The 15707-nt window shown below is 43.9% G+C and overlaps 1 protein-coding gene across 10 annotated transcripts in view; it reads left to right on the top strand.

Annotated features, from left to right (window-relative positions):
• The window catches only part of SEMA5B (semaphorin 5B), a 324525-nt gene that overhangs the window by 172851 nt on the left and 135967 nt on the right, over positions 1-15707 (top strand). For all 10 annotated transcript variants that reach the window (XM_064157107.1, XM_064157117.1, XM_064157118.1 and 7 more), the window contains one exon: positions 3718-3817. In XM_064157107.1, the coding sequence (XP_064013177.1) occupies positions 3718-3817 (100 nt within the window). The remainder of the gene's footprint in view (positions 1-3717; positions 3818-15707) is intronic.

Here is a 15707-nt window from a genome sequence, read left to right on the forward strand (position 1 = left end):
AGCATGGATCTTTAACCCCCTGGAAATGATTACAGATGAGAAGCACAAAGGGAGCCTTGATGAACATTTTGCCCCTAAGCCATGTGGTTCCTAGCTTTCCGGCTCCCGCTGCTGACATGCAAAGCCAAGGCCTTGGTTTTTAATTTTTCATAATGTTTTTAAATAGATACTTTTGCAAATGTAAACATACCCCAGCACTGAAGGTTTCCAGCCAAATTAAAGAGTCAGCACTGGAAAAATCAGCTTACTCAGAAAGGTCAAATACGAGCAAACACTGCAGTTCATTGGGTCCATATGTGAAAACTTCAGCTAATAAGGGATAGACCCAGGGAAGCACTTACCTTGCAGAGCTGAGCTAGTTTCAGAATGAAAGGCTGAAACTGTCCTTAGGGATGCCTGTGGTCTGAGCAGTAGTTTTGATTGTGTAGAATGAAAAAAGACCCATGTCCTAACTCATGGTTGGACGTTCCACTTTATCCCTTCCTTCTTAAGAGGAAAAAGAAGGTTGGGAAGGAAGATGTGACTTTTGGCATTAACTCTGACCGTTAACGTTCAGATGTCCTTATCTGAGACTGTGCTGGGCTTTATAATCTCCAACTACATATCTATAAAAGCCTACTTTTGCTATGAAGATGCATGCCTTGCAGCCTTTAATTCAACAAGTGGGAAGAGTTTCTTTATAAGTTGTACCACCTGCAGTAGTAATAGAAATCAAGACATTCCCTGTTATTTCTTGGGCTGGATTGACTTTTTCAGCCACAATAGAAAGATTCAAGCCACCTACCACCTTAAATTCTTTAAAAATTCTTTTTACTTGTAATTTATCAGATCTTGTCATTAAAATAAAGAACTGATGAGTTCCTCTCTGAAGTGAGGAGCTTTCCCTTAGAGTAGCAGATGAAGAAATATTCTTCCTGCTACTGCAATGTAATAGTGCATTACTTGGTAGGAAAGAGTTGGTAGGAGAGGTGATAAAATGACAAGAAAAATTATGGCCTAAAAGCAGGATCCTTAAAAGGTATCATCATTATATAGCAATCCCCTAATTCTATCCCCATCAGCCAACAGAAATGCCAGGAGATCTGTAGCACATGTCAGCTGGCTAACCTACCTGAAAGGTGTTATTGTTGCTGGTTCTACTCCTCATCTCAGAAATGTCTCTGAGCTAAGGAGCTACAGGAAAAGAAGACAGACCCTATTAGTTAGGAGAATGCCAGAGGTGAAACTGCGATGCCTCCCTGGTGCTCGTACATCATTAAGGGTCCCAGAGGAGCGTAGGAGGTGGAGATGCTTGAAGGTTAGATGGGCTAAGTTATTCCTTAGCTCATGCCTTTTCATGGGAGAGCAGAGGAGGTGCACGTGTTCTGTGTGGTTACGCAGTGTGACAGGAATGATGAGAAGAGCTGGAAGCCTCCTGCTGCTGGCATCAGGGGTTTTAGGTAGTGAGGATGGAGGTCTCATTGTTGGAGAGGCCCTGGAAGCATCCAATTAAGGGGAGCAGGGTACCAGGCCAGATGGTGTCCAGCTCCATGGCTTAGGAGCTGCTGTAAAATCTGTTGTCAATTGAGGTAGAGGCAGAAGCTCCACGAAAAGGGTCTATTTTGAAAAGAGAGACAGGGCAAGTAGAGTGTAGAGACTTTTACAGAGTTGTAGAATCATTTAGGTTGAAAAAACCTTTAAGATCATTGAATCCAACCATTATAAGTGTTTTCTTAAGGTTTTGTGATTGAAGGGCTCGATTAGCCTTCCTTTGTCCCTGGAGGAGGCTCGAAACTGCTCAACAAATATCACTGCCTCAAAGCCTTTAAACCCTTGCACATCTGTAATCCTGCAAAGCATGCCAAGACACCAAAAGCTTTAATGAGGTTCCTCATCAGCATTGTCATCACACCCCTGTAGAAAGGGGAACTAATGCCTACAACAAAACATTCAAACTTGACTGCCTTCAGTGAGACTTCTTAGTTTGTCACTGAGGATATAAAATGACAATAGAACATGTTTTTTTCGAAGCAATTCTGGACTAGTTTGAGCTGCATCATTATTGTTACGAGTCATTAGGTCATTGGTCTGGGTATTGGTATCCCATTGGCATGAGGCTAGGAGATGCTGCCTTTCATGTTGAGTTTCCTGAATCTTCAATACTCAGTCCTTGAATGGGGTAGGGTTAATTGCCAACAGTCAGAGAAGGGTTACAGATGCATTGACTTGATCTCATTTGTTCCTTTCTCCCTCGGATACCTGGTATTCTCCATGTACTTAACAGCCACAGCAGTTAGTAGCCAGAAATAAATTCTCAAGAGAAGTCCTCACTATAAAGCTGGATGGTTTTCTGATGGATATGTGTGAATCTACCCCTGCTTATTTTGTGCAGTACAGGTGCAAGCTGAGGCTGAAATTCTGTGGTATGTGATATACACAATGTCAGTGTTGGTAACTGTATTGAGAGCTAGGATTCTGTGCATACCCTAGCACCAGGCCTGAGAGTAGCATAAGCATAGTTATTCAGCTTTTTCTTCAAACAGGTGTATTTTTATTACATCAGGACTATCTGCCCTAGATCTTAATAGATATAGCTTCTGGAAGAGTTTTGTCTCCATGAGCATAGCATAGCCAAATCTATTTGCTTTGCATTTAACCTGTGTGATTGCAATTTGGACAGTTTCCTAGATTGGCAAATCCAAGCTAGTTGATAGAGCAAATCTCAAGTTTGTGCAGTCTCTCAGTCACCAAGATGCTATGATGACAACCTTATGCTCCCCATCAGAAATAAAGAAGAGCCCCCCAGTTTAGGAAGGACATTGAGATGCTTGACCGTGTCCAGAGAAGGGCAACGAGGCTGGTGAGAGGCCTTGAGCACAGCCCTACGAGGAGAGGCTGAGGGAGCTGGGATTGGTTAGCCTGGAGAAGAGGAGGCTCAGGGGTGACCTTATTGCTGTCTACAACTACCTGAGGGGTGGTTGTGGCCAGGAGGAGGTTGCTCTCTTCTCTCAGGTGGCCAGCGCCAGAACAAGAGGACACAGCCTCAAGCTACGTCAGGGGAAGTTTAGGCTGGAGGTGAGGAGAAAGTTCTTCACTGAGAGAGTCATTGGACACTGGAATGGGCTGCCCGGGGAGGTGGTGGAGTCGCCGTCCCTGGGGCTGTTCAAGGCAGGATTGGACGTGGCACTTGATGCCATGGTCTAGTCTTGAGCTCTGTGGTAAAGGGTTGGACTTGATGATCTCTGAGGTCTCTTGCAACCTTGTTGATACTGTGATACTGTGATAACTGATAGGGATTTCAGAAATTAGGTGAAGTAAAACCTAGAAGAGAACCTAAAACCTGTAAGAGAAGGTAAAACTTGTCATTGGAGCATCAGGTTTTCAGTGCAGGTCACTTCTACTGCGGTGGTGTTTTGACAGGCAATCAGTCCCACCACAGCCTTGGGACTGAAGGTGGTTCCCCAATTTTAACATAAGTTGAGCTGCTGTTGTCTCTGAAAGCAAGGCTGACACTCCACCTTGGCCGTGAAAAATAGCTGCTGAAAGAGCTCTGCGTTTATGTGTGCGCTTTTGTATGTTCTGCGGAGAATCAGAATAAATAGAATCCCTTTAAATAGATTATTAATTAGCCTTCCCTTGACAGATAACTTGGCATGAAATCCATTTAGTGGAAGTCTGGGTGAGCTCACAGCTTCTAGAGATGCTTTACTGTTTTCTGCTTTCTCGTTTTCGCTGCAGATCTGAAGCCCTGGGTGTCGAATTTCACCTATCCAGGTGTACAGGATTTTTCGCAGCTTGCACTGGATGCCAACAGGAACCAGCTCATTGTGGGAGCAAGGTAAAGATAATATTTTATTTAGTCCAGGTTCTTTCTCTACAGGTTTTGGCTTTGGTGGAGAGTGTACTTCCAGCTTAGGTGGCCAGTCTTCTCCTGAATAAGGAAGCTGTAATTTATGTAGAGGGATTTAGACTCTTAGTATAATTGCAAAGAAGAGAAAATTACTTATTGGCATATAGCACCTGGGAAAAATGACTCTTTGTTCACCAATATGGTTAGATGGTCATAATCCACTTTATTTCCATGATACAGTGACTTATATGCATTCTAGCAAGAGGCGTGCTCCAGCAAGATTGGTTACAGTCAGAGGGTACAGGGTTACACGTAAGGCATGGATAGGGCAATATACCATAACAATCTGAGGGTCAGCCTCTGGGGTTGGCTAAACTCTGCCCACCTGCAGCTACACTCCACCCCCTGCAGCTGCATGTGGGGGGAAGCCACCCTGTGCCTGGTATCCAACTCCCAAGATGGACTCAAGGTCACTCCCAGCACAGGTTGCTCATGTCTATGATTTCTGTGTCCTCAGCTAGCAAGAATTTCTCCAACAATTACTGGATTAAAACAAACAAACAAACAAACAAACACAAACCAAAAAAAAACCAAACAACAACCACAACCAAAACAAACCCAAAGGCAATCAAAATGACTGATCAATGAAGCAGAATGCTGCCACCTCCCTCGATATCTTGGATGTTAGAAGAGTTACAATATATCACTCTGCACCGTCCTTCTGCCAGCAGAGTATTTGACCTTATGGTTTGTTTGCCATGGCCAGACTCTCCCTCTGTACCAGGCTCATCTATATGCCTTTGCATACGTTGCAGAGGCAATGTAAATGATGGCTCTCTTGTCCCTTGGAATTCAGTCCACAACCTGATTCCTTCACCTTGCTAATACAACCAGATCCTCACCTAGTACATTTTGGTGCAACTCTGTTGTTGTGGCTTGTTGTATATAATTAGCATATATTTTCCTTTATTTTTAAACATTATTTTTATTTAGGATGCCATAAGATGAGGGTAGAAACACACAAGATGAGCATAGGTGAGCTCTAACAAATTTAGAGCTGCATTTGTAACAGGGAAAAGAGCTATGGTTCAGTGAAATAATACACGTCAGGAGTGGTTGAATCATGAGCCCCAAGAGCAACCATTTTTTATTGTATAATAAACAGATAAGACAACCCAAACAGAAAAGACTAAGCATAGTCTAACAAATCAGTTTAAGTATAACATTTAGAATCAGCTAACATTGTGGTAGCAGTCTCTACTATTAATGAAAATAGAAGAAGAGCTGCTTTCTTCCCAGGTTATTCGGCTTTAGAGGACAGGGAGGTGAGGAGTAGAGCTGGAACAGCTTATGATAGGAGTAAGATGTGTAGCAGAGAGAGAGTTTTTTGCTTCATAGAGACAACTGAAGTGTGATTTAATGTACGCTTTCTCTGTGTATATTTGTGCAGTAAATAATAACTCTTACCTTCCTCTAGCTGTTCGAATTGCCAGAGGCCCTTCTGCTTTTCATACAGAAACATTTTAGTTTCCAAACTGTGGCTTTACCTGTGCTGGAATCTTTAACCAGCAATTATTAATATTTATTACTTCAGAACAGCAGTGCTTTGCGGATGGCTGTGAACACTGCCTTCTGCCAGGCATTACAGAAACACAGGCACATTGCTCTGAGGAATTTATGGTTTACATAATTGGGCTGCACAGCAGGTTGCCCCCGTGCAGATGCTGCTAATGCTGACACACTTCACCCCTGATCAAACCCCAGCAACATGTTCTGGGGGGAGTCTCTGGCTCTGCCAGAGTTCGTATGAGTGTGGTTAGGCACAAGCCCACAAAATCATCATAAACAGGGGAATGACAGTAAATTTGGTTTCCCACTGGAAGTACAATATATAGCAATATATTGCCTCATGAGGATTTATAGCATTTGTTTGGAAAAGTCAGTTTTCATGAAGCCCTGCCCACCGAACTGGGAGACTGAAAGTTTTGATGGTGGCACACAGCTCTGCTGAGCAAGTCTTGGTAGAGTTAATGGAGATGTAATTTCCCAGAGGAGTTTCAGGTTTGATATGGGTTTGGTGTGGGGAAAGCAGGGAGTGCTGAGCTCTTTCCCTCTTTAACACCTAATTAGAATCATAGAATCAAACAGGTTGGAAGAGATCTCCAAGATCATCCAGGACAACCTAGCACCCAGCCCTAGCCAGTCAACTAGACCATGGCACTAAGTGCCTCATCCAGACTTTTCTTGAACACCTCCAGGGACGGTGCCTCCACCACCTCCCTGGGCAGCCCATTCCAATGCCAATCACTCTCTCTGAGAAGAACTTCCTCCTAACACCCAGCCTATACTTCCCCCGGCACAACTTGAGACTGTGTCCCCTTGTTCTGTTGCTGGTTGCCTGGGAGAAGAGGCCAACCCCACCCCCACCTGGCTACAATGTCCCTTCAGGTAGCTGTAGACAGCAATGAGGTCACCCCTGAACCTCCTCTTCTCCAGGGTAAACAACCCCAGCTCCCTCAGCCTCTCCTCACAGGGTTTGTGTTCCAGGCCCTTCACCAGCTTTGTTGCCCTTCTCTGGACACGTTCCAGCACCTCAACGTCTCTCTTGAATTGAGGGGCCCAGAACTGGACACAGTTCCACCTTGTGTGAGATGACAGGGAGAGGTTCATGAATATGGGGCTGTGGATGCAATCCTCAATGTGGCAGAGCTCTATGCACACTGCGCTCCCAAAGCTGTGCCAGAGAAATAGGAAGGGGAAGTAAAGCCTTTTCTGTTCCCTCCTCTGATAAATCCACACCTTGTTCTGGACTATTTTTAGGGGGTGATTTTTTGAGTCATTAGTTGCTCGTGCACCATCTGCTTGAATTTGCAAATGAAACAATACCTCAAAAGAGATAGGAGCTGTCTCTATCCATCTCTATAGGGTGTAATTTATGAAACCTATATTTAAATGTTAACCATGTTCAAATGTGCTACTGTAGATCATATTAGTAGTAATGCTAGCTATTCTGGGGTTATGGAAGGAGTTTGAGATCGGAGTGGAGTTTATAAGCACTCCCACTTCTCAATTTCCTGGTTAACATCATTCTCCCAGATGATAGCATTATAAATTATTTCAGCCTAGTTCTTTCTGTCTCTATTTAAAAGCAGTATGACCTCACCACAGCATCTCTTTGGCTTAGTTTATCCTGCGTTTCAAAGCTTCACAGAAAATGCTTCCTAGAAGAAAAGAAGATCCTGGGGCTCGCAGGGGTTTTTGGTTTCAGGAATTGGACACAGCGTGACTGAAGCTGTAAGAGGTATTGAGGGCATGCCATGCAGACAGGGAGCCGGAATAACAGATTTCTAAGCCTTACCCCTTATCTGAGAGCCCTCTCCGAAGGACTGGTGCTGCCTGAGTGCAAACCAGAGGACTTTGATAACTCCACTGCACCAAACACCTGCCAAGTCAAAATCCTAGAAACAAAAGAATTGGTTTCAAAAGCCCACCATGGTTTCTAAGCAACGTATTTACTTGTCACATCATTTGTAAAATCGAAACAGTTGCGAGTAAGGATATGAATAGTTTAGGACGTTGTAAATCTCACACTACTCATATTTTGAGACATGTTTCATTAAGTATAAAAACACACATTTCAAAAATTCATCACCTTCATTTTGACACATAGTTTGCATGTTTTTGTTTCTGTTTTAAATGTGACATTAGTATTTTAATGTGCTGTTTTTCTTCTGTGAATGAGGGATTGTTTTGAAGTATTTGCTGCCTTTTTTTCAGCTCTTGAGCTCATGTGATTACTATTCCAGCTTATTTTAGTGGGAGGGGAAACCATTCTCTAGACTTCATTATTACTGAGGAAAAAAAAAGCTTGAAGACATGATAACAACAGTGATTTCATTTGCGTGTTGGAGGAGCAGTGCTCTGCTCTCTCACCTGTGCTGTAGGCAGTGTGCCCAGTCCTTGGGGAGAGTGGGTTTTGTGGAGGAAGTGTATAGTGTAGCACCTCCTTGAGGAACCTTCCTCCTCCAGACTAGCTCATTACTGGCTAGGCAGAGACGGGAGCCAGTAAAAAAATTATGATATGAAAGACCCTGCTTGGAGTCAAGCCAAAAAGTATGCTTCACAAGAGCTCCCTGGCGAGGAGAACATAAAAGGTTTTAAAGGAGGATGGCTGAGACACTGTGTGACAATCTGGCACGACAGCAAGCTGAAGGGAAACAGCTTGGACAACAGGAGGATGGTTCCCAAACAAATGGCTGCACAGAAAGTGGCTGGGAAGCCCTAAAGGAAACATTTGACTTTTCCCTGAAGGAAACTGCAAGGGTGTCAGCTCAGGACTGCAGCCTGCTGGGGTTGCAGATGTGAGAGGCATGGCTATGAGGGATGGCCATTTGCAGGGACTGGAGGTGTTACTGTAGAAAGCCCTCCAGAGAGCATCATGGCCAGAAGTCTTCATAGTTCTGCATGCCAAGAGTGCTGTCAGCTCCACCAGCAGATGGGAAAGGATGGTCTGTCATGGCTGTTGCATAGGGAACTGCTGCTCAGGATACCTTGTCACAAATAGCCATTACCAAGAAGAGCCCTGAGGTAGTGGGCAGTGAGTGAGGGCTGCATCAAGGGACTCAAAACTGGCAAGTAAAGAGTACATCATTCGGGACTGCCAGACTTCTCTGCAATAAATGTAAAGCTACTAAGCTGCTGGTGATGCAAGGCTGGGTGCTTTGACAGGGTGATTTTCATAGTTAATTTAGAGCTGGACTGAGTGTGCCTGTTAGTGTCAAGTAGACAGGTGAGAGAAAGGAGATATGGTTAGTTTGGGGAGAAGGGAAGGTGCTGTATGAACTTTCAAGGGTTGTTTTAGGGGGAACAGAGCAACCAGGGTGCCCCTCTTTCTGGCTATTATTGTTCCTGCCTGTACAAGCATTAAAATAACTCTGGATCATGCAGGCTTGAAAGCTGAAGACTGAACAGAGTGACTGATGGCCCCAAAGAGTTGCTTCAAGTTGTAGCTTGCAGAAATATGGCAAACTGTAAATATGCACTAGGACCCTCAACCATCAGGTTTGGCACCCTGTGTTTATTCAAAGTCTCTAGTGTAAGATAGATTAGTCTGTCAGACACCAGGTTTCATGTGGATTCCTGGCTGAGCGTAGACTTTTTCCTGCCTGCTTGGCAGAAAGCTCCAGAGCACAGCAGTAAAACTCTCAAAACCTGTACTGCTTGGAAAATACCACTCTTACCCTTGGGCACCTTCAATCCTGTCCAGATCTAGACTGCCACTGAACCCTGAAGAGAATAAGTCTCTGCAGATTGTGTTACCTGTAAAAAAAAAAACAGAAAAGCCAACAAAAAACATTTTGCAAGGCAGGAAATTCAGTGGCAGAAATGAGGTCAGAGCTGATCCACAGAGTATCAGCACTGGGTCTGAACTCTGTCAAGAATACTTTCTGTTGCCAAATGATCAGAGCCCCTCCCCAGCAGGGCTCCTGTGAGGCAGGAAATCATGAATAATTTCACATTATAGATGGGAAACCAAGGCCCAAAGGGATTAAGAGCAAGCCTGCCCTGTGATGCTGAAATGGGAGTTTATAGTGGATCTGAAAATATTGCAGTGCTGCATCTAACACAGCCACTCCTGCAACAAGAATGCACTTTCTGAAGGTACCAGTCAAAGTCTGCACAACTTCAGTTTTCTGTACCCAGCCCATGTGGATATAGCTGAAGCTCTTCCTATTGACTCACAGAAAACCTGTGACAGAGGTGGGATTTGAACCCTTTTCTGTTGTATTTCCACCTGGTAGTTTAATCACTTGCCTTCAGCCTTGCATCTCCAAAGGAGACATAAGTATTGAAAATTTCCATAGACCTCATTGCTGTCTACAAGTACCTGAAGGGAGGTTGTAGCCAGGTGGGGGGGGGGGTTGGCCTCTTCTCCCAGGCAACCAGCAACAGAACAAGGGGACACAGTCTCAAGTTGTGCCGGGGGAAGTATAGGCTGGGTGTTAGGAGGAAGTTCTTCTCAGAGAGAGTGATTGGCATTGGAATGGGCTGCCCAGGGAGGTGGTGGAGGCACTGTCCCTGGAGGTGTTCAAGAAAAGACTAGCTGAGGCACTTAGTGCCATGGTCTAGTTGACTGGCTAGGGCTGGGTGCTAGGTTGGACTGGATGATCTTGGAGATCTCTTACAACCTGGTTGATTCTATGATTCTATGATTCTAAGTCTGTGCACACATGTAAGGACAGTGAGACTTCAGCTTGGCATGAAGAGATGCTATATAATATGCAAACAACGTTGACTGCAACCAAATGGGCATAGCCAAAGGTTAAATAGTCCACAGGCTTGTCCTGTTTTGAGCCAGGAATGGCACATTATTTGTCCCTGAGTGCAGGGTTTGACTCAATACTTTTCTGAGACAAGCTGACTGAGCTGAGTTACTGCCATTTCTGATGGCTTGCATTAGATCACACTGCCTTACACCAGCTTCACCCCCTGCTAAGTCACGTTTGGCTGAGAAATTACCTTGCCAGTTGAGGTATTAATGAGGACGTGAGCAAGCAAAGACTATAATAATGTTTTTCATTATATCCAGATCGTAGGAGGGCAGCTGAAAGCACTGTTGCAGAGAAACCTAGAAAAGCAAATACCATCTTTTCTGACTGTGATTTTTCCTATTAGATAAAAGAATGTTCTAATTAAAGTTGCATCCTTGTATTGGGGACTGGAGGGAGGCAGGTAGCACAGCAATATGAGAAAGGAAGAAAGAATCAGTCTCTGAAATTAACAGAAACTTTGAAAGGACCATTAATGCTTTTTAATGAAGCTGCCTTACTTGTATGGTAAAGAATATGGTGAAGGTGAGAATCCTGTGATTAGACATTGCAGCTAGTTAAATCCATAATTGTGGGTGCATAGTTCCTTTACATAGGGAACAGAAGTGTGATTTAAAGTGTGGATTTTAACCTCTCTGGTTGAGTCTGGGGTAGTTTAGAAGGAGATTTTCCACTCTGTTATTGTGCCAGGTGAATTCAGCTCAACCCTTGTGTAAGTGTGTAGGGGTCAGGCCTCACTGGGGTGTCTAGTTCTTACCTCTAGAGTTTTGTTTCCTCTGCTGGTCTGCAAGGAGTCTGAATTTGGCATACTCCAAATCGATACTGTCCCTGACATACCTCATGGGGAAGAGGGAAAGAGGTATAGACAGGAAAGGACAGAAGGACAATTTTGTATTTATAAGGTTCTGGTACTTTGGAGCTTGGCCCAAATTTTATTCAAAGTGATTTTATTTTCTTAGATAAAATTTGTGTGTTTTCTTGAGCACAGAATATGAATTTTAATTAGCACAATAAATGAGCCAAATAAAATGTTATGCTGACATACTGGCAGGTTGCTGGGTCAGTTCAATGCACAGAAGTTGCAGATACAGGAGAGCAAAGAGGCAGCTTTGCTCCAGGTGTTGTACATGGAGAAGAGGATGAGGCAACAGCACTCTCTAATCTGTTGTCTTTGTTGGCAGAGAAAACAGATGGTTCTTCAAACTGCCTGCAAGGCAGTGCCATCTACCTCTCTGCAAATGACCTCACTGGTGTGGTGGTCTCTGCTTTTGCCCACCATCAGAGGAACCAGGCTCTCAGATGACTTGTGGCTGGTGCCTGTGCAGCCAGTGCTGTGAGAGACAGTCTTGGTGCAGCATAGGCTGATAGGAAGAATCTTTACAAAGTGAATTGCAGGCCTGACTGGAATAATATCTCACATTCCAGATAAAATGAAAATTGTTGATATCCTATCACAAAAGCAGCCACCCATGAGAGGCTCACTTGCTTTAGAATAATTAAGTTTGAAGATTATATTTCAGAGAGTGGGGTGTGAGCAAACACAAGGTCAGGATACTATGGCAAAAGTATCAGAGGCTTGAAGCTACAGCATTACAGGATGGAGCTGCGGGGAAGTTTCCTTCTGCATTACTGAAACTACTTTCTCTTGCTCTGGTTAAGTTGGTGATATATTAGTTTTGTATGGCAGGACTCACCAGAGTTACTCATATATCACTTCATATCCAGATGTTTAGGTGATAAGCCTACTGTTCTGAGCCACTGCAAAGGTATAAAAATCACAAGAAAGAGAAGGGATTGCTTGGCAATAACTTAAGCTCACCAGCTAACTCTGTCAGTGTTTGCATGCAAGTCATGTTGAACTCATCCAGAGTTTGAGGAAAGCTTGACAGAACTTAGCATATTTATCAGCCTAAGTTTTGGGGGGGGCTGCCAGGGAATATTTGAACAATAATCACTGCATCAGAAGAGGAGGAATTTTGCTTATTGAAAGCACAATTCAAAGTAATGGGCAAATAGTTGCACAAAGATCCTCACGCAGCTTGGTGCCATATTCAAGGTGCTGGAAGTGCTCTATGAGTCTGCCAGCCACATGAGAGGAGGAGAGAGGAGCTGTCAGGCACATGTCAGGAGAGAGTTGAGGGAGCATGTAGGATAATACACGAAGGTCTGAAAGATGGGCTTTTCCAGGAAAATAGGAGCAAACCCACATATGAGCTTCGAAAATTTGGCTCAGTTTCCATCTCTGAGGTTTTGAAGAAACTCATCTAGTGAAACAGTGGGAGGGAAATGTACTGCCCCCAAAAAGGAAATTGGTCAATGCTTTATAAATAAGTTCAAACAACATTGCAAAACAAAATCCCACTCCCCATTCTGTAAAGAGTGTGCATTTGGCTACCCTCCAGAAAACATCTGGTTCAAGATACCTCTGGGGCAGAGCAAACACAGTCATCCCCAACGAGGTGGGAACAGATTAGAGGGAGGCTTTGCCTCTCCTGCCCTGGGGAAAGCAAAAAAACAGACACACCACACCTAATTTGCTGCTCCCCTTGCAAGCTGATGGAAGAGAGGACAAGGTTGTTTATCCACTTCCTGCTTCTCCCTCCCATGGCAGCAGCCATCTGTCTAGATTTCTGTGTACCAGTATAGTCCAAGGATGTCACAGCTTTACAACTGTCCTGCATGTTCTGCATCTGCCTCTTTGGACTCTTCCTAGAGCTGGCCTTGAGTACGCAACATTGAGCTGGAGCAGATCTGTGCCATGCACCCTATGCCACTAGAGCTGATGGTAGTTGTCCATTAACTGGGATATAGAGGATTTGATTTTCATCCCTGTTTCTACTGAGGAGTACTAAGTGGCCTTCAATGGCAACCCAGAAATAGCTTGATTTGGAAGCTTCTTAATCAGAATGATATGCTGCTTGCATAAGGAGCCTCTTCTAAATGGATGCTCCTCTAGCTCTGGCTGGATTTATCGCTGAGGAATGTTGCTTTAGGAAAAGCAGTTGCTCATACAGCAACTGCATCATATTCCTGTATACCATTCAGTATGGTTTTCTGTTGAGCATCTATTGATTTTTGAGAAAGAATGATGTAGCAGACAAGTTTTTCTTCAATAGAAACAAAACTTCTGTTGAATAAGAATCCAGCCTATAAGGGAGATGCTGACTCTCAGCATGTGTGTGTCAAACCCTTCAAATGAACCACTGGAGTAGCATTTGTAAACCAATTGTCACATCACACTCTGGAGCAGTCATGTAATTAATTCTTTCTGAGAGCAAAGGCCAGAAACATCCTTCAGGAGCTGGGTTTCTTGGGATGGTTGTCTAGTTTAGAATTGTGGATAGCCATCTGAAAAGTTCAGCCACAGCTGGACCTCCATAGAGACACTGTGTATTAATCTACAATGAGATTTGGTAGCCAGGAGCCCTGGAGTCTGATCTCTATTCCATCACTGAATTGCTGTGTGCTTTGGAGAAGGTCATTTAACCTTTCTCTGGCTCATTTTCTCTATTAATATAAAGGGGAAATGGTACTACCCAGCTCCCAGGTTGCTGTGAAGCATGACTAAGCTGTGTTTGTTATGTACTGTGGAAGTACAGAGTAAGGCCTCCAGGAGCAAAGATAGGAAGAACTGACAGAAGGTCCTGGCTTCTAGCCTGAGACTCAGCCCCAGCACATGGCTTCAAGGAGTGCCAGAAGGGAGCATTAGGTTTGTCTCATGCATAATTCTATGTCTTGTTTTGTATCACCCAAAGGACCCTGTTCTGTTCATTATTTTTCTTATTATCTACTCTGTGACAGTTGTGAATCCCTCTTACTGACTTGCCTCCTGGGTGCAGCACAATCCCCCCTCTGAGGAGGGGAAGTGAAGAGGGCTGCTGATCTTTCTTTTCCTGAGATCCAATGATAGGACACATGAAAATGGATCAAAGCTGTGCCAGAGGAGGTTGAGACTGGACATTAGGAAGCATTTCTTTATTGAGAGGGTTGTCAAACAACTGGGAGGGGTAGCCTGCTCTATAATGAGGAAGAGGCGAGCTCCTCATGTCTACTGTAAGATGCAGGCAAGTAGAAACATGTGAGCAGGTGTACATGTTTTGTAGTAATAAAGACCAACCAAGACAAGGCAACGTACTGCTGGCTTCTGTGTGCATGTCAAAGTCTTCAGAGGCCCTGATGGAGGTCAGCATTAGGGATTTTGTGGCTCTCTATGTGCTAGCAGGGGTTGTTCTGAAGCTCAGAGAGGTTATCTTTCCTGCTTGGTGTGTATGGAGAGGGACAGAGTTGGGAAATGTAAACAAATCTCACTCATTTAAATTGAAAACAACCTGAAGCTAGAGTAGCCTTTCATTTACATCTATCTGTTCAGTTCATGGGCTGCAGAGATGTTCCTTCTGATCTAACACAGTGGAACTGAAAAGCATGCTCTCTTTTAATTAGAAAATCAGCCAGCACAGTGCTAACAGACCTAGTGTCTGAAAAGAGGCACAGAAAGAGACCTGAATGAGTATCTAAAGCATGTTGCAAGCCTTATAATTTCAGAACTCCTAAGAGCAAGGCTCTCTAAGGAAGGGTCTCTGCTATTTTTCGAACGCTGCAGTTATGTGACTCACCATTGGAAGGGATTAATTTGCCTTGTAGCTCTGTTGCTCAGTGGCATCCTGGAAATACTTTGCCTTTGCTGTAAATTGTTTCAAGGCCAGGCAAGGTGTGAACAAGTGCATGGGCATCACGTTACAAGGTTCATCCAAGGTGTGCTTGGCTATATGAAATAAACACTTAATAATCAGCTTTGACGTGGGAATGTCACGGCAAGCAGATTTAAGTGAATATATTCTTCCACGCTCCTTTGGAAACACATCTCAGCTGCTTTCCTGCTGTTTTGGTATGTATGCTTTGTGGTACCAGGCACAGTGAGCACTTAATCATTTTACAAGGCAGCCAAATACAAATTACAAAGCCAATTAACAAATACTTTCATCTACAGGATTTATGCTACAGCTTGGCTCTCTTCATATGCAGACTAGCATAGAGGGGCCAGTTTGGGAAAGTAATTCAACATCTACCTAATTTTCATTAGTGTAAATGGCACTTCAGCACCAGTGTGGCCCAGCTCTGGGGGCAAGTTATTCTCCTAACCAAGGCATAGACTAATGGACCAGGAGATCAACTCCTGGTTGTGCTGCAGATATGTTTTGTGACGTTGGCTCAGTTGCTCACTCTGTGCTTTAAATTTAAATGAGAACAATGTCTCTCTTTCACTCTTCTGTGTGTATTTAGATGGCAAATTCTTCAAGACTAGATTGTTAGAGCAGGAAGATCTTTACAGCATCTACCTTCATGTATTTGAGCAGAGGGTTAATACCCCCCTGCAGTCAAAGGTGACAGAGAGAGGATATACCCTCAGATTGTTTAAATAGGCATCTGCCATGAATCAGTCTCCAAAGGAAGCACCATCAACCTGCTCTGTGTCTTAACACAACAAAACCACACTCTTGGCTGAGACTCAGAGTATTACTGTTTAACATGAGTGCTTTCAAGAAAGGCAC

This window comes from Pogoniulus pusillus, chromosome 2 (genome assembly GCF_015220805.1).
Source record: "Pogoniulus pusillus isolate bPogPus1 chromosome 2, bPogPus1.pri, whole genome shotgun sequence".
Classification (NCBI taxonomy): Eukaryota; Metazoa; Chordata; class Aves; order Piciformes; family Lybiidae; genus Pogoniulus; species Pogoniulus pusillus.